Source organism: Trichechus manatus, unplaced genomic scaffold (assembly GCF_000243295.1).
Source record: "Trichechus manatus latirostris isolate Lorelei unplaced genomic scaffold, TriManLat1.0 scaffold00006, whole genome shotgun sequence".
In the NCBI taxonomy this organism is placed as follows: Eukaryota; Metazoa; Chordata; class Mammalia; order Sirenia; family Trichechidae; genus Trichechus; species Trichechus manatus.
In genome coordinates this window covers 6,287,124-6,310,734 of record NW_004443942.1, presented here as the reverse complement: position 1 = coordinate 6,310,734, position 23,611 = coordinate 6,287,124, and the positions used below count along the sequence as shown (strand labels likewise).

The window sequence follows — 23,611 nt, the reverse complement described above, 5'->3', positions numbered from 1 at the left end:
CTGGGGGTACAAATGGTTAACATGCTTAGCTGCCATCCTAAAGGTTGAAGGTTCTAGTCCACCCAGAGGCAACTCAGAAGAAAGGCCTGGAGATCTACTTCCGAACAATCAGCCACTGAAAACCCTATGGAGTGCAGTTCTACCCTGACACACATGGGGTCGCCATGAATTGGAATCAACTCAATGGCAACTGGTTGTTAATAATTTCCTAATTCTTGGGAAGTCTGCCTGGCAGAAGGCTGATCTTTTTGTAGTTAAGCAAAAATTCATTCATGATGAAATAATCTGCAAATAATACTTCGCATATAAAAAGATAAGGTACCGCCCTCTTAGGAGTCAGATTTGCTCCTCAGAGTCTACACTGCTGGTTCTGTTTAGACAACTCTCTGTTGCCTCTAGGAGTCCCCAGGTGGCATAAATGTTTAAGCACTTGACTACTAACTCAAAGGTTGGTAGTTCAAACCCACCCAGGGGTGCTTTGGCAGAAAGGCCTAGCAATCTATTTCCAAAAGTTCACAGCCTTGAAAACTCTATGAAGTGCAGTTCTACTCTGCAACACACAGGGTCACCATGAGTCAGAATCAACTCGATGGCAACTTTTTTTTTTCTGTTGCCTTGAGCACTAATTGTGTAAGGATATGGATCATTCCTCTACCAAACTATGAATTAAGAGCCAGGATCCAGGACATTTGCCAAATTTTTCCTTTGGGTAGATTCCATCCATTCCAAGGTGAGTCTTCCATCTTCATGTACAAAGAAACAAGTCGAAAGATGTGCGTTATTGCGTACAGTGTGACACCACAGAGGCATTGTCAAAGAGGCGCTGCAAGCCATTGACTGGACAAGTCATAGACAGTAAAAGGAAGTAAGAGCCAAGTGAGACAGCCAAAAGCCAAACACACAAAAAAGCAAGGGTAGAGAAATCAGACCCGGAAAACGGGTTTACCTAGCAACACAGCTGGTGCGAAGGCAGATTCCTCCAAGCAATGTGGACTGGAACAGCATCCTGTTCAAGTACGTGCTGACTCATCAGATTTCTACGTGGAGCCACAGATGTGTTTAATTTTATACATTGAGACAGATTTGCATCCTGTGAGCGTGCATGAATCTAGCTGCCTAGGCCTGCATGGGCACAGTAGATAGGTAAGAGTGAGTGGGAGACCTGGCTGCCATCCCAAGGGCTCCGTCTATTTGCTCCCGCTGGTTACCCAGTGGAGCCCTGGCGGTGCAGTGGGTAAGACCTTGGCTGCTAACAAAAGGTCAGCAATTCGAATTCACAGCCACTCCTTGGAAACTCTATGGGGCAGTTCTACTCTGTCCTATAGAGTCACTATGAGTTGGAATTGGCAGGACAGCAAATGGTTTTGTAGCAACGGGTTTTTTTTTTTGGGGGGGGGTTTGGTTACCCAGTTCCCCAGCCGCGAGACAAGACTCAGTCCTGCAGATTTCATCTGGGGTTGCAGCCCAGTTGCCATCGTTCACCACTCCTCGATTTTACTCTGCTCTGGAAGGCGTTTTTGGAAGGGTAGCTGGGACCGTTGCTCAGAGTCTGGGTGTGATTACCACAAAACAGCCTGTGACTGTAGGGGGAGGCGTGGGGATGGTCTCTACATCATGTAGGAGATGATAGCTAAACGGTCCTGCACACAAAACTGCAATTAGAGCAATTCTGATGTCAGCGTTAATCATGCCGATTTATGTTTTGAAAGGAAACCAAGTGATGGATATAATGATTATTTCTATTTCTGCTTCCCCCTCTCTTTCTTCTCAAAAAACTGGCAATAGCACTAAAGTCAAATTAAACATCTGCTTGAAAAATAAACCGGAGTGCTGATGACAGCTGCTCTGGACTTACGAATGCACCACAGCTGTCAAACTCCTAAATTAACAATGATTTTCATTTATGAACAGCACAGAACTAAGAAATAAAGGAGCTTTTTCTCCTCTGTTTTTACTGCTTCCAGGGGCTAAGTGTGAGAAGTTAGGGAAAAGCCCAAGGAAAAACATAGCTGAAATCAGCCCGCAATAATTAATCATGAAGGAAAACAGGGACTTTCTTCTTATGTAACCTCATTTCTTCACTGACTTTAGACTGGGTATACTCTCTGGCAAGTTGGCTGGAGAGAGGCAGATAATTCAGGGCCAGTTCTTTGATTAATAGTTGAAAATGAATGGTGATTGGATGGTGATTAGATTGGATGGCATCTATGGAGAAATGTCATCCACTACAGTACTGAGGACTCTCTGCTCATCTTTTGAGCCCCATGTGCATCTTTAGTGGGTCTCCAGCCCTTGCTTCTTCCAGATCAAGTGACTAACGTCCAGATATATGACTATGTGACACTAGTCACATACTGGATGTAAAAGATCTAATCCAGTCATTTTGGTGGTGGGATAAAATATGCCAAACCTTTCCACACTTGTTTCATGACCCTGAAAGACAAAGTTAGTATGAAACCATTTCTTTGTACTTTTCTACTCTTGTCCCAGAGCCATCACTGTCCTGCCTGGACTGATCTAGAAATAAAGACCTAAGGATGGGTGAGGTTCAGGGGCGGGACATGTCCATTGGGTGTATTACCTGGCAAAAAAAAAAAAAAAATATATATATATACTGACTCAAACAGATATGTGTACACCAACATTCATTGCAGCATAATTCACAGTAGCCATAAGGTGGAAATAAGTCAAGTATCCATTAACAGCTGAACAGATAAACATAATGGATAAAATTCCATACACTGAAATATGATTTATCCATAAAAAGAAAAAACAAAGTTCTGATGCACGCTATGGCATGGATGAACCTTGAAAACATTATGCTAAGTGAAATAAGCCAGACACAAAAAGATACATATTCTATGATCCCACTTATATGAAATAGCTAGAATAGGCAAATGCATAAAGACAGAAAGTAGATCAGTGGTTAGTAAGGGCTGGGAGGAGCGGAGAATGGGGAGTTACCGCCTAATGGGTACAGGATTTCTGTTTGGGGTCTTGATCTCACCCTCATCAGGGCAGAGAATAAATATATTGGCAACTCCTCCTCCATCAGTGGGAGAGGGCTGGGATTGTCTTACTGCCATAGACCTGGGCTCTGGTGCACAATTGGGAAGTGTCATGTACTCCTTCATGCCTACCAAATTGCAGTCATCCCATGATGTTGGCACAGTCCCTAGAGCAGGGCTTCTGCTTTTTCACCTGAATGTTGGCTTACTGCCATGCTTGGAGCCTTATCTAGGTCCTGCTCCTCTAGCAGTCTACACTTTCTGCTTAATTCTTGCCAGTTTCCTCCCCTGGGGGCTGGAGCCTGTACACAGGATCCCAGCTGCTGAATGAAATTCTGCTGTCATTGCACTGTTCCCCTGCAAGTAGGCCACCACTGGCCTCTCAGGAGTCCCTGGCATCTGAATTCCACCTATTGGATGCTAGGTGTTAGAGTATCTAGGTCTTCTTGAATCAAGCACATGTTGGCCCTTGTAGCCATGGTATTGAATAACCAGCCACTTTAGCTGGTTCAGGTTTTCCCAACCCCTTTTGTCTGGAGTCTTGGCTTCCTCCCCTGGTTAGTGTTGCTGAGGTCCTAGCCTGCTTCAAATGAAAACCACCCTGATTTAAGACAACAGAGCCTGTGGTTCCTCTCACTACCTAATGCCACCCCAGCCACATCAGATCCTCTTAACCCTGCTAGTTTCCTCTAAATCACACACAGAGTCCATCTCATGTGGGTTTTGTATGTTATTAACTTCCAACATAAAAAGACTTGGTGAGCCTTGTAAAGTTACAAAGTATTGTGAGTGTTAGCTAATTCCTCCTTAATACTCATCCTCTTGTCACACTAACAAGCTCTTCTCTTGCCACGTTCCTGGGCTTAGTTTTCAATTTTCTAAATATTTAGTTTCCTCACTTGGGGAGCAACATTTTCCCCCTAGGCAGTTCTTTATCCCTTTGATTTATAGGAGGGGCTGTACCCTGATTCTCACAGACCAACCAAGGCAGAAGTAGGAGTCAAGCTCTAAACCTCAGTTTCCTCTTCAACAAAATGGGAATATATAGTAAAGACTTTATAGAACTTTTGTGAAGATTAAGCAAGATAAGGTATGCAATGGCCCTAGCATAATGCTTGGCAGTAAATTTAAACTACTTACAACAAATCAGTCTTAGAGGAAATACAATCAGAATGTTCATTAGAAGTGAGGATGAGGAGACTTTGACTTGCTTACTTTGGACACATCATCAGGAAAGGCCCATCATTAGAAAAGGACATCATATTGGGTAAAGTAGAGAGCCAACGAAAATGAGGAAAACCCTCAGTGAGATGGATTGACACAATAGCCTCAACAACAGACTCAAACATAACGATCACGAAGATGGTGCCAGATCAGGCAAACTTTCATTCTGTTATACATAAGATTTCCATAAGTCAGAGCCAACTTGATGGCAACTAACAAAAACACTATTATCCATTATTAATCAATGCATTGGACACTCTATGCACCTCTTTAAGAGCCCTGGTTGCGCAGTGGTTAAGTACTAGGCTGCTAACAGAAAGGTTGAAGGTTCAAACCCAAAAGCCACTCCACAGGAGAAAGATGTGTCAGTCTGCTTCTGTAAAGATTACAGCCTTGGAAGCTCTACAGGGCAGTTCTACCCTGTCCTGTAGGAACTGATTAGTCGGCAATGGGTTTTATGAAACTCTTCACATTCTCTCAGACCAACTCTGTGCCCAACCACTGCTGTAGTGACCAGTTCTGAGCAGACTTTGTCCAGCTTTGGTCCCTTGTAATCAGATGATGTTCACTTTGGCTGTGTGTTGTACCTCTTGCTTCCTGCCCCAGAGCTTCTCTGACACTACTGTTAATAATCTGTTGAACTCTCACTTGTGTGCAACCCAGAAGTGCCAGGGAGTTAATGCTTGTGGAGTGTTATGGATTGAATTGTGTTCCCCAAAAATGTGTATCAACGTGGGTGGGCCATGATTCCTAGTACTGTGTGGTTGTCCATCATTTTGTGATCTGATGTGATTATCCTATGTGTTGTAAATCCTAACCTCTATGACATTAATGAGGAAGAATTAGAAGCAATTATGTTAATGAAGCAGGACTCAATCTACAGGATTAGATTGTATCTTGAATCAATTTCTTTTGCGATATAAAAGAGAGAATCGAGCAGAGAGGAGAGGGAACTCATTAACATAGAGAAAGAAGAGCCAGGTGTAGAGTGTGTCTTTTGGACCTGAGGTCTCTGCACTGAGAAAATTCCAGACTCAGGGGAAGATTGATGATGAGGCTTTCCCCAGAGCTAACAGAGAGAAAGCCTTCCCCTGCAGAGGGCACCCTGAATTTGGACTTCTAGCCTCCTAAACTGTGAGAGAATAAATTTCTGTTTGTTAAAGCCATCCACTTGTGGTATTTCTGTTATAGAAGCACTAGATAACTAAGACATGGGGTCACCCTAGGTCACTGGGGGATGGAAGCCAGTGAGTAAAGGCTTCCCCCTTTCATCCCCAAGCAGACTCTTTTGAGACACATAGCATAAAGCTTCTCAAAATGTCCCAGTGGGATCAAGCATCAGTTTGGTCAATGATGTCCAAGTCCCTAAGAGTTACCAAATCCTCTCCACACCCCTGGTCCTCACTCCTGCTCCCTGGGATCACTTTCCAAATAAACTACCTGCATGCAAGCCTTTGTCTCAGCTGGGCTTTTAGGAGAATCCAGGACAGGAATCAACAATTATTGAGCTCCTAGCACTGGGATATGCATTAGGGCAGGGCTTGGTCAACTTTTTCTATATAGGGCCAAATAATAAATATTTTAGGCTTTGCATGCCATATGGTCTCTGTCACAACTTCTCAATTCTTCCCTTGTAGTGTGAAAGCAGCCATATGCAATATGTAAATGAGTAATAGTGGCTGTGTTTCAATAAGACTTTATTTACAAAAAACAGGTGGTGGGGCAAGTTTGGTCCATGGGCTATCATTTGCCAACTCCTGTATTAGGGCCACAAAGAGAAATGAAATTAATCACTACCTTCATGAAGCTTACAGTTTAGTGTGTGGAGGAGGAGTGCCTAGAAATGAGGCTGTAAAGGTGGTTGAAGCAAGTCATGTAGGGCCTTGAATGCCATGCTAAGTAATTTTTTATTGTACATATATGTAACAAAACATTTGCCATTGCAACCATTTTTATGTGTGTAATTCTGTGACATGAATTACGTTCACCATGCTGTGCAACCAGCGCCATTATCCATTTCCACGTTTTTCCATTACTCTTCACAGAAAATCAGTACTCCTTAAGCAATTACCACTCTCCCCAAACCTGCCCCTGGTAACCACTAATAAACTTTGGTCTCTTTGCATTTGCTTATTTTAGATATTTAATATAAGTGGGGTCACAATATTTGTCCTTTTGTGTCTGACTTATTTCACTCAGTGAAATGTTTTCAAGGTTTATCCATGTTGTAGCATGTAACAAAACTTCATTTCTCTTCGTGGTTGAATAATATTCTATTGTATGTATATACCACATTTTGTTTATTTCAGTTGCTGACAGATACTTGAGTTGTTTTTACCTTTTGGCTATTGTGAATAATGCTGCTATGAACACTGGTATACACGTATATGTCTGTGTTTGTTTTCAGTTCTCTTGGGTATATACCTAAGAGTGGAATTGCTGTGTCATATGGTAATTCTACATTTAACTTTTTGAAGAACCGCCACGCTGTTTTCCACAGAGGCTGTACCATTTTACAATCCAGTCAGCAATGGATGAGGGTTTCTCCCCATCCAACGTTTGTTCTCTGTTTTTCTGATAATAGCTATCCTAGTGGGTGTGAAGTGGTGTCTCCAAGTGGTTTTGCTTTGCATTTCTCTAATGACGAATGATATTGAGCATCTTTTCATGTGTTTATTGGCCACTTGTATTTCTTCTTTGGTGAAACGTCTGTTCATGTCCTTTGCTCATTTTTTAATTGGGCTGTTTGGAATTGCTTCTTTTTAATATTTATGTGAAACCCAGTCCTGCTGGAAGGCTGCCTCCTCTACACTCCTCCAGCACCGTGAATGATGCTTCCATTAATGAACTCTCCATGCTGGATTGCATGGATGGGGCAAGGGTCTCTTGTCTGAAACTCTTCAGGCCAGATGTGTTGTAGAATTTAGAATATTTTTGGGTTTTAGGAAGATAATACAGTGCACATTCCAGATATTTTGTAACACCTCCATCAGGTCTGGGGTAGCATCCCATAATTAAACACATTAATAGTTACACTAAATATTTACACTGTTTGCATGCCATATGGGCTTGTTGTTGTTAGGTGCCTTCGAATACAGTAGAATTTCCCCATAAAGTTTTCTAGGCTGTAATCTTTACAGAAGCATATCCCCAACTCTTTCTTCTGTGGAGCCGCTGGGTGGGTTCAAACTCCCCACCTTTTGGCTAGCAGCTGAGCTAGACTATAAATAGCTTCAAGTCAGCTCAAGGCAGGTTTTGGCTCTAGATGAATTTTTAAAAGTCTTTTGATTTGTAGAGCTTTTAGGATTTCAGAATTGCAGATGAAGGGCTATGGGTCTGATTTGTCTTGTGCTTCACCTTAAACATCATCAAAGACAGCCTCTGTGTCCTCTGTGCCCACACATAGGAGGTTCTCAATAAGCATTACCACGAGAATGAGCAAACGAAAATGACTGGAGAACAGGGTTCATGGAGAGACTCCATGAAGGATGTGAGGAGACTTAAATGCTCTAACCAGGATTTTGGTCTGTTTCTTGAAGGTGATGGGGAGCCTGTTCAGGTTTGTTAGGTAAATGGGGTGACTCAGCTGTGTATGAGGACAGCGTGAAGCAGGATCAGAGGGCAAGGAAGAGGGGTGATCAATTAGGAGGCCACTGCGATAAGAAGGCAAGAAGTGACAGTGTCTGTGATGAGGCAGTGAATGGAAAGCAAACCATAGACAGAAGAGACACTTCGAAGACCGAATGACAGGACCTGGCGACCAATGATATCAGGGGAGAGGGAGAGGTCAGAGTTCAACCTGACTCCTGCCACACAAGTATGACATGGTAGTTTGTAGGATTAAGAGCACAGACTCTGGAGCTCAGCTGCATCTGTTCAAACCCCAGCTCTGTCACTATCCTGTGACCTCGGGCAAGTTACTTAACCTCTCTGTGCCTCAGCTTCCTCCTCAGTATCTACTTCATCGGGTTGCTGTGAGAATTAAATAAGTATTTGTAACGTACATAGAGCAGTGTTTGGCTCTTGGCTATTATTACTGCCTGTATCCAATCATTATTTCCCAAGGTTGAATTCCCCAAATGGGTCACCAAGGGACTGTCCTCTCAGGAGAAGTATAAGCTACATCTCAGACTCCCTCAGGAAAGAACATGTGGGTGTTAGAAATTTACCCAAAGATAAATGCACAGAAAGAGAGGATCACTCCAGGGTACAAAACTCTTATCAGACTTAAGGGGGCTGGACTTCCTTCTGGTGGGGTCTGTAAACATCCCTCTACTCACAGGGGATTTTCTTTTAATCAGTTGCTATTTTGCTGTAATGGTTTGCAGCATTCTTGTAGCATTGTAGGGTGGCAGGGAAACTTGAAGTGCCCAATCATTCATCTGTAGGGAGAAGGCTACACAGAGGGCTGACTGGAAAGCCTGTAATTTAGAAATGCTCAAATCTTTGCATCCACTGGAAAATGGAAATGGTGTCAGGTTTGTGCAAAATGGAAGATCGTAATTGCTATGTGCTTCCCTTCCCAGCCCTCCTGGGCAAAGAAACACAACCAACCAAGGAGGTTTCAGAGTCATCATCTACAGACGTTCAGAGGACTCTGTGGCTTATTCTATCAGGCTGCCTTTTCCCAGAAACATTACCCAAACACTGCAACACAAATGTTCCTTTTCCCTAGCGAGGGCTCTGTGACCAAGTTGGCAACCCCCATCTCATCTGTCCTGAACTTTGCTGCCAGACATCAGCATCCTTACTAAATTTTTAGCAAATCTTCCTCCCAGCCTGTCAGTCTACTGCTTCATAAGCACTAATGGTTTCCCGGTTCCTCTTGAATCAAGTTCAATCTCTTTATCACAACCCTGAAAGACCTCTGTGATTTGGCACCGGTTTTTGGCCCTCAAAGACCTTCTAATCTTGCCAAGTCTGTCTGTTCACTGTCTCTCAGGACTGCCATATTTACTCTCACCTCCAAGCTCTCACTTTAGTTGTCAGTCCTTTTACCCCTTCACCTGGAATAACCTCTTTCCTTATGCCTATTTATCCAAAGTCTACCCACGATTTCAAGATAAAAAACTCTTAACGTTTCCAAGAAGCTCTGATTATTCCACTCTTCATTCACCTCCTCTCTGAATTCTAACCATGATCAACTTGTCCCCAGTTCATGTCTGTCTTAAATTTGCTAACTCTTGCATATGTACCTTTATTTACACCACAACTAGACAAAGTGTCTTGAAAGTCAGGATTGTTCTTTATACCCCTGAATCTTTCTCAGTGCCCAGTATATTCTCGGCCAATGGTAGGTGCCCATGGAATAGTGGTTGGTTGGTTGGTGAGTTGAATGATTGGTTGGTTTCTCTTCCAATATGAAAAAGAAGAAAACTTTCTCAACTAGATAAAGAGTCTTCCTCAACTTGATTAAAATCATCAATTTGAAACCTGCACCACATACTATATTTAAAAGTAAAATACAGTAGTATTCCCATTAAAATCAAGAATAAACATAAATACCACTGTTTAATATTTACCAGAGGTGCTAAAAATGAACTAAAACATGACAAAGAGATAAAAGGTATACATATTTTAGATGATATGATTATCTACATTGCTATCTCAAAGGAATAAAAGAACAAGCCATTAAAACTATCAAGAGAATTCAGCAGTGTTCAGATTCAAACACAAGTACAAAAATTAATGGTTTTCTTAAACATAAGCAATCAATAATTAGGAAGTATAGTGGGGAAAAAAAATCCCACTCAAAAGAGGAATAAAACTATAAAATACACACGGGGAGAAAAAGTCTTACAGGAATGTGGAAATTAAATTTTAAAAAATTACCTAACTTTTCTGGAGGGCATAAAAGATCTGAATAAACAGAGGGATATACCATATTCCTAACTGGGAAGATACATTGTAGGGATACTGACTTTTCCCACATTAAACTATTAATTCAGTGCAACACCATTCAAAATCCCAGTATAAGGGTTTACTGAACACGACAAACTTATTCTATGATTCATCTGGAATTGTGAATCTGCTTGAATGGCCACAAACACTTTGAACCACAAGATTAATGAAGGATGACGTGCTATCTGGGACAGATTATCCAATAAGCAAGGTACGCACAGGCTTACTTGTGTTTACTTACTAATCTGTAGTGCACAATTTCATGTTTTTCATGTGATGAAAATATTGAGAATTTCTTCACATATTTATTCCATTTGTCTTTCCCCTTCTGTGAACGGCCTCTTCATATCCTTGTCCATTTTTCTAACAATGTCTTTTTAATATTGATTTTTAGCATTCCCTTATATAGTTCAGACAACACCACTCTGTTGTAAGTTTCAAATATTTCTCTCTGCTTCCTTTTAACTTTGTTTGTGGGTGTCTAACCATCCAAAAAGGAGCCCTGGTGGCACAGTGGTTAAGAGCTTGGCTGCTAACCAAAAGGTTGGCAGTTCAAATCCACCAGATGCTCCTTGGAAACCCTATGTGGTAGTTCTACTCTGTCCTATAGGGTTGCTATGAGTTGGAATTGACTTGACAGCAATGGGTTTGGTCTTCGGTAATTGTCCAAAAAGGAATCCTGCTGCCACAGTGATTTAAGCGCTTGGCTGCTAACCAAAAGGTTGGTGGTGTGAACCTACCAGCTGCTCTGCAGGAGAAAGATGTGGCAGTCTGCTTCTGTAAAGAATACAGCCTTGGAAATGCTACAGGACAGTTTTACTCTGTCCTATAGGGTCACTATGAATAGGAATCAACTTGACGGTAACAGGTTTGGTTTTTGGTTTGAATCAGGGAATTGGAAACTAACTTGCAATACCAGGGTATTTTCTCAAGGCGTGGTCAACATGGCAGAGTAGTTAGATGCTTCCCATATCCCTCTTACAACAAAGACCTGGAAAAACAAGTGATTTGATTGAATATCTGTGAGCCCTGAACAAGGCAAGGTTAAGAAATCTGTCTGAGCGATACGGGAGAGGGAGACCGTTTGGAAGAGGTGAGGAGGGCCAGAGCCGTGGTGGCAAAACTGCAGCTCTGCAGCCACACCGGTCCGCAGTGAAGCAGGCAAACAGCTGGGCAGTGCATGCGCTCGGGAAGCAGTTTCCACATCGAGAGAGACCTGGCAGCAGAGATTCTGCTTGGACACTCCGAACCAGTGAAGAGCAGCTCCCAAGAGGCTAAGATAAGTACATGCATGCACCCTTTTGCGAGGATTAAAATAAAAAAAAAAAGCCCATTTGGGAAAAACCTCTCTCCTTTTACCTCCTCCTTCCGCGCTCTGCACCGGAAGTCCGCTGGGCCGGAAGTAGATCCCAAAAGGCGCCCTGACCCATTCTCCTGGACTTGGAGAGGGAACAAATAAGCTGCCGGCTCCCCTAGGCCAGGAACACAGGGACGGCACAGCTCCTTTGCTGGGCACAGGTATCAGGGGTCTACAGACTCTGAGTACCTTACAACCCTGTATAGACTTGTGGGGACCCATCTCAACAGTGTTAGTCCTCACTGCCACAGTACAACAGGGCAAACATCTGAAGTTTAACTTCAAGAGCTTCAGCTGTGAACTGGCTGATTTGTGACCCTCAAAACAGCTCTGCTCCTTAAGTAGGCACTTCTATCAATCTGCAGCAGGGGCTTGAGGACTGTTGGTAGCATCTAAAGTGCCTAGTCACCTGCTACAGGAGTCCAAGAAAAAGTGGTGCCCTCGAGTCTTTACAGCCAACAGAGTGGGGTGCTCATAGTCTGGCTGCAAAACTCACCTACCTACTCAGCCTAGAGAATAGGGACACGCTTTCCTTTCAAACTCTCAGGGGCAGCCATCAGCCCCCTGCCTGGCTCAGTGCATGATCCCCTACCACAGCCAGAGTCCAGTGCCTGCACCAATCACCCATGCCTCTCTAGGACTGGGGGTGAGAGCCTGCATCACACACTTGGTGACCAACTGCCTGAACACCCCAGCTGAACCCATATAGGACAATTTAATGGACTCCTGTGTGCACATACTTAGTTACAGAACTACCTACCTGCTGACAGGACGTTACAGATCCAAAGGTGTCAAAAATCAAACTAGTGCACACAAGCAGCCTATTTAGGCATATCAAAACAAAACAAAATAAGAAGCTAGGTCTCACTAAGCAAATACAAAATAAAATTATAATAAATTATTGATGGCTCAGAGACAACAGTCAATATCAAGTCACATAAATAGGCAGTCCATGATGGCTTCAGCAAGCTCCCAAAATAAACAATAAATTCTCTGGAGGAAGAGAATTCTGGGAATTACCAGAGGCAGAATACAAAAGATTAATATACAGAACTCTTCTAGAAATAAGAAAGGAAATTCTACAGAATGCAGAAACATCCAGGGAACATACAGACACAGTAGTAGCGGAACTTAAAAAAGTTATTCAAGAACACAATGTCAAATTTAATAGTCTGCAAGAATCCATAAAGAGATGGCAGCCAGAAATCCAGAAGATTAACAATAAAATTTCAGAATTAGACAACTCAATAGAAAGTCATAGGAGCAGAATTGAGGCAGTAGAAGTTAGAATTAGTGACATTGAAGATAAAGCTCTTGACGCCAACTTATTTTGTGTGTGTGTTTATAGTTCTATGGTTTTTTTTTTTTAATTATTTTTGTAATTAAATGAAGTTTATATTTCAAGTTAGTCTCCCATACATAAATTATTTATTTATTTATTTTTTGATGCCAACTTATTTGAGGAAAAATCAGATAAAAGAATTAAAAAGAATGAAGAAACTCTAAGAGTCATGTGGGACTCTTATCAAGAGAAATAACCTACGAGTGATTGGAGTACCAGAACAGGGGGGATAACAGAAAATACAGATAAAATTGTTAAAGATTTGCTGACAGAAAACTTCCCTGATATCATGAAAGATGAGAAGATTATCTATCCAAGATGCTCATCGAACCCCACATAGGGTAGATCCCAAAAGAAAGTCACCAAGACATATTATAATCAAACTTACCAAAACTTGCAATACCATTTTAAACTATAAGATTGGCAGAATTTTAAAGATTGATAACATCAAGGGCTATTGAGTGACTAAGGAAATAGGCTCTCTTGTACATAGTCAAGGAGGGTGTTTAAGTTGGCAAGCTTTTTGGAGAAAAATCTGGCAGTGTCTACGAAAATTATAAATGTGCATCCCTTGTGATCCCATTTTTGGCATCTACCATGAACAAAAGCTTGCATATTTACTCAAAGAGGCACGTACAAGGATGATCATTGTAGCATTACTTGTTATTACAAGAAACTGGAAACAGTCTAAACGTCCATCATCTGTGGGATAACTACAATGCATCTACATTATAGATTATATGCAACAGTTAAAAAAAAAATTGATGCAGCTATTGCCCTGAGATAATCTCTAAAACTTAAACTAAAAATATCCCCTGAAGTCTTTTTAAAACTGAACAATAACTTAGCTTAACTAGTAAAAAAGGTCTGCTTTGAGCATAATGCTCTTTTAAGAACTATCGGATGGGATCAAACTGACAAAAGCAACTCAAAAGATTAGATAGGAACCTTAGGGGGCAGTGAGTTTATGTTAATGAGATAGAAACAACTCAGAAAAGGAGGATGAGAATGGTTGCACAACTCGATGAATGTAATCAATGTCGTTAAATTGTACGTGTAGAAAATGTTGAATAGGTGTATGTTTTGTTGTGTATATTTTCAACAACAACAAAATAAAATACTAAAAAATGTTTAAAAAGAAAAAAAAATGACACATATTCATATATTGAAAAAACCTCTCGTTGCCATCAAGTTGATTCCGACTCATCGCAACCCTATAGGACAGAGTAGAATTGCCCCATAGGGTTTCCAAGGAGCAGCTGGTGGATTTGAACTGCCAACTATTTGATTAGCAGCCGTAGCTCTTAACCATTGTGCCTCCAGGGCTTCGTAATCATATATACTGACCTGGAAATATCTCTAATACATCTTTTTCAGTGAAAAACTATTTAAGTTCAGAACATTATATATAGCATAATACCACTTGTATAAATTTAAATACCCATAAAAATGAAACTATGTGCTTTTATATTTACTTACATGCATATTAATGCATAGACAAAGGTCTAACTACACACCAAGTTGTTACCTGCTGGTAATAGACCAAGATTTATTGGGGGTGGGGGTGGTGTGTCAGAGATTTTTTACTCTTTCTGTATTGTTTGAAATTTTACAGTGTAGATGTATTCAATTACCTATGAAATTTTTATATCTTTAATGAATAGTTGTAGCTTATATTTAATGCCTTCAGAAAAAAATAAGTAAAAGAAACAGCATGGGCTTTGGAGTTAAATGGATGCGTGACTTCAAAAATTTGCCAATTCCCTGGGGCCTGCCTACTCATCTGTAAAAATGGGGGTAGATTGCTGTGAAGATTAAATTAGATAAACCCTGTCAGATGCACAGCTGAGTTCCTGGCATATGGAAAGAATTGGCTGACCTTTTCTCTCTCCCCCCATTTGACTTATAAGAACCTCCAGGGTCGTGAACATAGCTCAGTTGCCTGTGTATCCTGGGTGCCTGTGCAAATAGAAACTCAGTTACATTTGTTGAAAGAATGAGTGAGTGAACTAGCCACATGTGTTAATTGTTAATGCATAAACATATGTTCACATATGTTCATTGTTAATGCGTAAACAAGAGATGCCTTTCTGGCTTCCACTAGGAAAATCAAATGTTTCTGGATTGTGAGAACAATAAATCAAAGAAAACCAAGAATCTGGGCTGGAGGGATAAGGGTTTTTGGAGCAGAAAGACCTATCACATAGATCTGAAGCTTTCAAACTATCTTCTTCAGCGCCCCAGGCTCTGTAGAGTACTTGGGATGGCCATGGATGGAGGTGGGGGGACTGGATAGCCAAGTTAAGAACCCAGTCTCCAGGCAGAGAAACTGAACATACAAAGGGACAATGGCCAGGCCACATATGACAGTGGGACTCTGACCCCCAACTTGTGCAGCAACCAGCCTGGAAGCCAAACCACAACCTCTGTAGCCATCGGCCCAGGACTGTCAGCACTTGGTCCACAACTGCCAGTTTCTCTCCCTCTTTTTTTTTTTTTTTTTTTTGTTGCTAACCCCTTTCCCAAGGAGCTCTGGTGGGACAGTGGTTAAGCGCTCAGCTGCTAACCAAAAGTTCAGCAGTTCAAACCTACCAGCCACAGATGTGGCAGTCTGTTTCCATAAAGATTACAGCCTTGGAAGCCCTATGGGGAAGTCCTCCTCTGTTCTATAGAGTTGGTATGAGTGGGAATAGACCCAATGAACTGGTATGAGTTGGAATAGACACCTTGTAACTTCCAACTCAGGACCAACCAGAGAAAGCCAAATATGTTCCCCAAACCAATCACATAAGATGTCTCCAGCTTCCCCATGCCAACATCCTTCAATCAGAGCATACCTGAAGGTTTCCTTTTTTTTTTTTTTCTAACTACAATAGCTTTCCCACTGCCCTGCCTGCCTTGGAGTCTCTGCCAAAGGCAAGTGATAGTGGCTGACTCCCTTGTTATACGTTGTTAGGTGCCGTCAAGTGCGATCCAGGGACTCCTTGCATTACTCCATACAGGCCTTTAAATCTGTTTTTAAAATAGGTACGAAGGTGTTTCCTAAACTGGTGAATGTTAATGGATGTCCCAGCAAAAAAGGAGTTTTGTAGTTAAATAAATTTGGGAAATGCTGGGTGAAACCAAGTTAAACAGATTTCTTCTTAGCAAGACTTTGTAAAATCTTTAATATGCTAATACGTTTTGTGAACCGGCAAGAGGAGGAAGCAGTATGCAGCTTTTTCCAAACGTATTTGACCACAGACATTCTTCTCCTGCCCATGTGTTTACATATCCCAGAGCATCACTTTGTGGTACCCAATTTTAGAGACACAGATTTGAAGCAATGCTACCTTTCAGAGGAAAACTATTATCTGGTTAACACTTCTTATTCTATTGTAACTCACCAGAAAGGAGAATCAGGAGGTCAAATAGGAAGTGGCACCTGAGGGCAAGTTTGATGGGGAAAGAAGACAGGATCATAAAGCAGAGTCCAGACCTGATGGAAGTTAGAGTTAGGCCCAGGTCAGCCTAAGTACAGTTTAACGACACTAGGTGTTAGGGGTTATAAGAAAAGAAAAAGTGTCCAATTCTAGGCAGAGGAAGTCAAAGATTGTTCACACCTGGCTCCTAATTTTTTTTAACCAACCTTAGTGACAGCCAGCTCAGCTCAGCTCCTTGGGGAACATTAGTATTATCATCCCCAGGAAGACAGAGAGTGGCCAGGAAAATAGCAATTTGGACCATTGATTCTTTATGTAGCACTGCTCCAGTGATGGTTGTTATAGATTGAATTGTGTCCCCCGGAAGTATCTGTTGTAAATCCCAACCTCTACACCAGTAGATAAGGCACAGAAGAAAGACAACAAGGGGAAGACTGACACTATCTGAAGACAATGAAGATAGACCAGAAACTACAAGCTCAGAAACTCCAAGAATGGCTGGCTAGAGAAGCTGAAACAGGATTTTCCCCCAGAGCAGACAGAGAGAGAGCCTTCCCCTAGAGCCAGTGCCCTGAATTTGGACTTCTAGCCTCCTAAACTGTGAGGGAATAAATTTCCGTTCTTCAAAATCACCCACTTGTAGTATTTCTGTTGCAGCAGCACTAGCAAACTAAGACAATGGTCCATTTTAGAGTTGGGGTAACTGAGAACCTGAGAAGCGAGACAACTTGTCTGACACCTCAGTAAAGCCATTTTCTTTCTGCAACTACACCGTGAATGAAGTCTTGGAGAAGCTGCAGAGAAGCAAAACAAAGTGTTACAAAGATTCCATCTTCACTTACTTTAGAATCACACAGCCTGTTCCTGCTGGTGGTGCTATCCAAAACACCTGGATCCGAGTCCTCCTCCGGGGCGTGCTCTCAGTGACAGCAACAGGGCAGTTACTCATAAATTGTGTTTCTTCTTCGTCTATGATCTATGGAAAAACCAGTGGAAAATCAACACATTAAAATGCAACGTCACTTTGGGAGGGCTTCTAAGTTTCTGAGTTGACACTTCCTTCATTTTATTTTTTAAATCTGTCATTTTGCCTTAGCAGCTCTATATCCACATATGCCAGAATAGTGCCTGGCATAGAGTCAGAGTCAGTGCTTGTTGAATCCACACTGTGTGACGATAAGGATTGGGCACATCTTCTCCTGTGCTCTTCGGGACCAGGGATCTTGCATCAGCACTTTGAGGCAATGGCCACTAGGTGATGATCTTGCTTATTTCTCTAGAGCAACCTGTATCCCACTTCTTCAGGGGAGGAGAGGAAGGATGGCGGAGGCATAATCCAAAGCAAACACTCTATATAGCTAGACTTTGCAATTCAGTTACAATTTTATAATTTAAAATTAAAATATTTAGAGAAAATATCCATTTGGAGGAAATACACCAAAGTACGTAAAGTTTCCCAGCTTTATAGCGCTTTTTACTTGTGTAGTCTACCTGTTCTTAATTTGTGCATTATATTTACCGATATTCTCCCAAGTTAACCATCTCAGTTTTCAAAGACACAGCAAAAAAGACGGTAGCCAGTACCACCCCCCTTGACTGTTCCAGCTCTTCTACTGTCTGCTTGCTTCTGGGTCTGCTACCAGTAGCTGCTTACCCTTCTAGTAGAACCATAGTACATTAGATGTGGAAGGGTCTTTTGGGAGAAAATCATCTAAATCCAACTGGCCTTAAGTACCAACTCCAGTTGATTGGTAGTAGCTATGTTATGAATTAAGGAGCCCTGGCGGTGCAGTTCGGCTGCTAATTGAAAGGTCAGCTATTTGAACCCACCAGCTGCTCCGAGGCAGAAAGATATGGCAGTCTGCTTCCACAAAGATTACAGCCTTGGAAACCCTGTGGGGCAGTTCTACTCCATCCTATAGGGTCACTATGAGTCGGAATCAACCTGATGGCAACAGGTTTGGTTTTTGAGTTCTTTATGTTACGAATCGTGTTGATAAAATTAATAAAACCAGATGCTATTGAGTCAATTCTGGATCATGGCAACCCCATATGTGTCAGAGTAGGACGATGCTCCCTCCATAGGGTTTTCATTGGCTGATTTTTTGGAAGTGGATCTCCAGGCCTTTCTTCTGAGACACCTCTGGGTTTACTCAAACCTCCAATGTTTCAGTTAGCAGCTGACTGCTTAACCATTTGCACCACCCAGGGACACCAATAAAATTAACGGACAACATCTATTTAGTGTTTAGTATGCACTAGGCTGCACCTGGGTGGTGGCGCAAATAATTTGCGCTCAACTACTCATCAAAGAGCTGGTGGTGACACTGCAGAAGAAGGGCCTGGCAATCTTCTTTCGTAAAGATTACAGCCAAGAAAACTCTATGGAGCACAGTTCTGCTCTGTAACACATGGGGTTACCATGAGTCAGAAACAGCTCCATGGCAACAGGCTTTTTTTTTTTTTTTATGTGCTAGACACTGAGTTAGGTGCTTTATCTGAATTATTCAATTAATTTTCAAATACAATCATTATACACATAATGTATTTGTTTTAGTTTTTTAAATTCCTTTTCTTTTTTTAAGACAGTAGGTAAAAACAATCAAGTCACTCAAACTCCTTAGTTTACTGTTTATTTTCATCACTGGACAAAGCAAAGACAATCTTCTATTTACATTTTGTTCACCTCTATATTCCTCATCCTGCTTCCATTTCTCTCCTCTATTTAATACCCACTCCTATGTATTTGGAGTCCCTGGGTGGCACAAAATGTTATAAGCATTCTGCTACTAGCTGAAAAGTTGGTGGTTTGGACTCATCCAGAGGCACCTTGGAAGACAGGCCTGATGATCTGCTTCCAAAAGATCACAGCCTTGAAAACCCTACGGAGCACAGTTCTTCTCTGACACACATGGGGTCGCCATGAGTTGGAATCGACTGGACGGCAACTAACAACAGCTTATGTATTTAATGTATGTCCTTCTGAGTATATATACTACATACATACACACACATATATACATACATATATATCTATATCTGTACATACATTTTTCCTTGAAGTTATTTAGAATTTTTTGTGAGTGTTTTAATGTGTCACATTTTCTTTCGAAGTTATGCTTTTGAGATATGTCAGAGTTATTATATATATGTAGTTCCTGGCTTCTTACTGTTACTTAGTATTCCATTGAATGTATAGATCACAGGTTACTTATCAGTTCTCCCAGGGATGGACACTTAGCTGACTTCCAGCTCTTTGCTTCCATAAACGTTGCTGCAGTAAAGATCCTCATGTTACTTTCTTTGTAAACCCATGTCAGAGTTTTTGGTTTGTTAGATTGTGGGTATAATCATATTAATTTCGCTAAGTATTTCCAGATTTTTCTTCAGAATGGGTATGCCTACTTTTATTCTGGAAACCCTGGTGGCGTTGTGGTTAAGAGCTACGACGGCTAACCAAAAGGTCGGCAGTTCAAATCCACCAGGTGCTCCTTAGAAACCCTGTGGTGCAGTTCTACTCTGTCCTTTAGGGTCCCTATGAGTCAGAATTGACTCGACGGCAACGGGGCTTTTTTGGTTCTTTTTTTTACTTTTATTCTATCAGCTATGTACACGTGTTCCCATTTCCCTGCACCCTCACCAGTACTTGTTATTACTGGACTTTCTAATTGTTTCCAATCTGATCATTATAAAGTAATACTATAAACAGCAGCATCTACTCGTAAGTTTATCAGGTTTCCCCTTCTGTGAATTGCCTCTTCAAAATCTTTCCCAATTTTCCCATTTGATTTTTTTTTTCTCATTTGTAGGACTTTCTAGATACGAATTCCTCATCATTTACAAATATCGTTTCCTTTCTGTCACCCATAGGTTATTCTTATCTTCAGAATCCTTCATTTAACAGATAAATAACTTTGATCTAGTCAAATTCATCCCTTTCCCTCCTATGGTTTGCACTTTTATGGCCTTGTCTTAAAAAGCTGAGATCATACAGATATTCTCCAATATATTCTTCTATTAGCTTTCTAGTTTTACCTTTCACATGTAGGTCTTTAATGCATTTGAGTTTATTCGTTAACATGATGTAGTAAGGATTGAACTTCATTTTCTCTAAATTGTGAGCCACTTCAAAAATACATATTTTATCGTGATTTTGGAGAAAATTAACACAGTAAATTAGGTTCTGATTTAACAGTTTCCATACACATCATTCAGAAACCCTGGTGGTGTAGTGGTTAAGAGTTTGGCTGCTAACCACAAGGTTGGCAGTTTGAATCCACCATGTGCTCCTTGGAAACCCTATGGGGCAGTTCTACTCTGTCCTATAGGGTCGCTAGGAGTTGGAATCAACTGGATGGCAAAGGATTTGTTTTTGTTTTTGTTTTTGTTTTTGTTTTTTGGTATACATATCATTCAGTGACACTGGTTACACTTTCTACAGTGTGTCAGGATTCTCATTATTTCTATTCTGGTTGTTCTGTTTCCACTAATCTAACTTCCTTGTCCCCTCTTCTCATCTTTGGACTAGGGTAAATGTTGACTGTTCAGTCTCATTTAGATGATTGTTTAGAAGAGTGCAGTACTCATGGGTGATATTATTTATTTTATGAGCTACTTTGTCTTTTGGCTGATAGGTGACCTCCAGGAACGGCTTGAGTTCCAAGTTTATGGGGTATCCCTGGGCAATAATCTCAGGGGTTCCTCTAGTCTCTACTGGTCTAGTAAGTCTGGCCTTCTTAGGAAATCGAGTTTTGTTCTACATCTTTACTCTTTCTATCTGGGACCATCTATTGTGTCCCTGGTTGGAACAGTCAGTAGTGGTAGCAGGGACCATCTAGTTCTTCTGGTCTCAAAGTAGGTGAGGTTGTGGTTCGTGTAGACTATTAGTCCTGTAGACTAGTTTCTTCTTTGAGTCTTGTGTTTCCTTCTTTCTCTTTTGCTCCAGACGCACAAAGACCAACAGTTGTATCTTCAGATGGCCACTTGCAAGCTTTTAAGGCCCCAGATGCTACTCACCAAACTATGCTGTAGAACATTATCTTTATGAGTTATGTTATGCCAATTGACCAAGTTTCCCCCCACCCCGAGATTATGGTCCTAAGCCATCAAACCCAGTAACCCAATCCCATGAGGTGTTTGGTTATGTCTAGGAAGTATCCATTACCGTGCCTCCTATGTGTTTTATTTTATATATGATTATATATGCAGCACACACAAACGTGTATACACTTGCCTACAGAAACACCTATACATGCACACAGATTCATATGTGCTTACCTATATGTATATAGGCATACATATTTACCTATGTAACTACATACATATTTTTTAGTTGTTATTACTGTTGTTGCAAAAGTGTACTTGTTGTGGCATTTACCAAAATCATCCCTTATTCTTGCGTATTTCTTAGCATCATCTTTTACCTTGGTGAAGTTGTGCTGACTTCACCCTTATTCGGTATTGCCTTACCCATCACTAAAACTAACAATTGTTTACTATCTACAAAGTGATTTCCCTTCCCTCTCCCTCCCATCCTTGGTAACTACCAAAGAATGTTGTTTTCTGTATGTATACCTATTCTTGTCTTTTTATGATAGTGAGATCATACAGTTCTTGTCCTTTTGTGATTGACTTATTTCACTCAGCATAATGTCCTCCAGATTCATCCACGTTATAGCATATTTTGAGAACTTGTCATTATTCTTTATGGCTGGATAGTATTTCATTGTGTGTGTGTACCACAGTTTGTTTATCCATTCATCTGTTGATAGGCAGTTAGGTTGTTTCCATCTCTTTGCTATTGTCAATAATGCTGCAGTGAACATGTTGTTGCTGTTGTTAGGTGCTACCAACTTGGTTCCGACTCCTAGCGACACCATGTACAACAGTACAAAACACTGCCTGGCCCTGTGCCATCCTCACAATCGTTGCTATGCTTGAGCCCACCATTGCAGCCACTGTGTCAATCCATCTCATTGAGGGTCTTCCTCTTTTTTTGCTGACCCTCTACTTTACCAAGCATGATGCCCTTCTCCAAGGACTGGTCCCTCCTGATAACACGTCCAAAATAAATGAGACGAAGTCTCGCCATCCTCACTTCTAAGGAGCATTCAGGCTGTACTTCTTCCAAGGCAGATTTGTTTGTTCTTCTGGCAGCCCATTCAATATTCTTCACCAATACAATGAACATAGGTGTGCATATATCTGTTTGTGTCAGTAGATTTAGTTCTGTAAGGTATACACCTAGGAATGGGATTGCTGGATTATAGGGTATTTCTATTTCTAGCTTTCTGAGGAAGCTCCATACCATTTTCCATAATAGTTGAACCAATTTACAATCCCACCAGCAGTGGAGCAGGGTTCCAGTCTCCCCACAACCTCACCAGCATATGGTGTTTTCTGTTTTTTTGATCAGTGTGCCATTTTTGCATGGGTGAGATGGTATCTCATTGTAGTTTTGACTTGCATCTCTCTGATGGCTAATGATCGCATCTTTTCATGTGTTTGTTGGCCACTTGAATGTCCTCTTTGGTGAAGTGTTTGTTCATGTACTTTGCCTATTTTTAATTGAGTTGTCTGTCTTTTTGTTGTTGAGTTGTTGAAGTTTTCTATATATTTTAGAGATTAGACCCTTATCAGATATATCATTCCCAAAGCTTTTTTCCCAATCTGTAGGTTCTATTTTTACTCTTTTGATAAAGTTTTTTTGATGAACATAAGTATTTAATTTTTAGGAGGCCCCAGTTATCTAACTTGTCTTCTGTTGCTCCTGCATTTATAGTTGTGTTTGGTAATCTATTACTGAAACAAATTAGGTCCTATACTTTTGTCCCTATATTATCTTCCAGGAACTTTATAGTTTTGCTTTAATGTTTAGGTCTTTGATCCATTTTGAGTTAGTTTTTGTGTATAGTGTGAGGTATGGATTCTGTTTCACTTTTTGGCAAATAAATATCCAGTTCTGCCAGCACCATTGGTTAGACTGTTTCTTCCCCATGGAATGGACTTTGACCCCTTGTCGAAAATCAGCTGCCAATAGATACATGGATTTATTTTTGAGTTCTCAATTCTATTCCATCGGTCTATGTGTCTGTCCTTGAACCAGTACCAGGTTGTTTTGATTACTGTGGCTGTATAGAATGTTTTGAGACTGAGGAGTGTGAGACTGCCTACTTGTTCTTCTTCAATACTGCTTTGCTATTTGGGGTCTCTTTCCTTTCCATATAAAGCTGGTGATACATCTTTCCATTTCGGTAAAGAATGTTGTTGGAATTTTGATTGGGATTGTATTATATCTATAGATCACTTTGGGCAGTATTGACATTTTCAGAATGTTAAGTCTTCCAATCCATGAGTA

At 41.0% G+C, this 23,611-nt stretch overlaps 1 protein-coding gene across 1 annotated transcript in view; it reads right to left on the bottom strand.

The window, feature by feature from the left end:
• The window catches only part of SPON1 (spondin 1), a 336,829-nt gene that overhangs the window by 220,660 nt on the left and 92,558 nt on the right, over positions 1-23,611 (bottom strand). Inside the window, exon 3 of the mRNA XM_004369665.1 lies at positions 17,097-17,230. Within this exon, the coding sequence (XP_004369722.1) occupies positions 17,097-17,230 (134 nt within the window). The remainder of the gene's footprint in view (positions 1-17,096; positions 17,231-23,611) is intronic.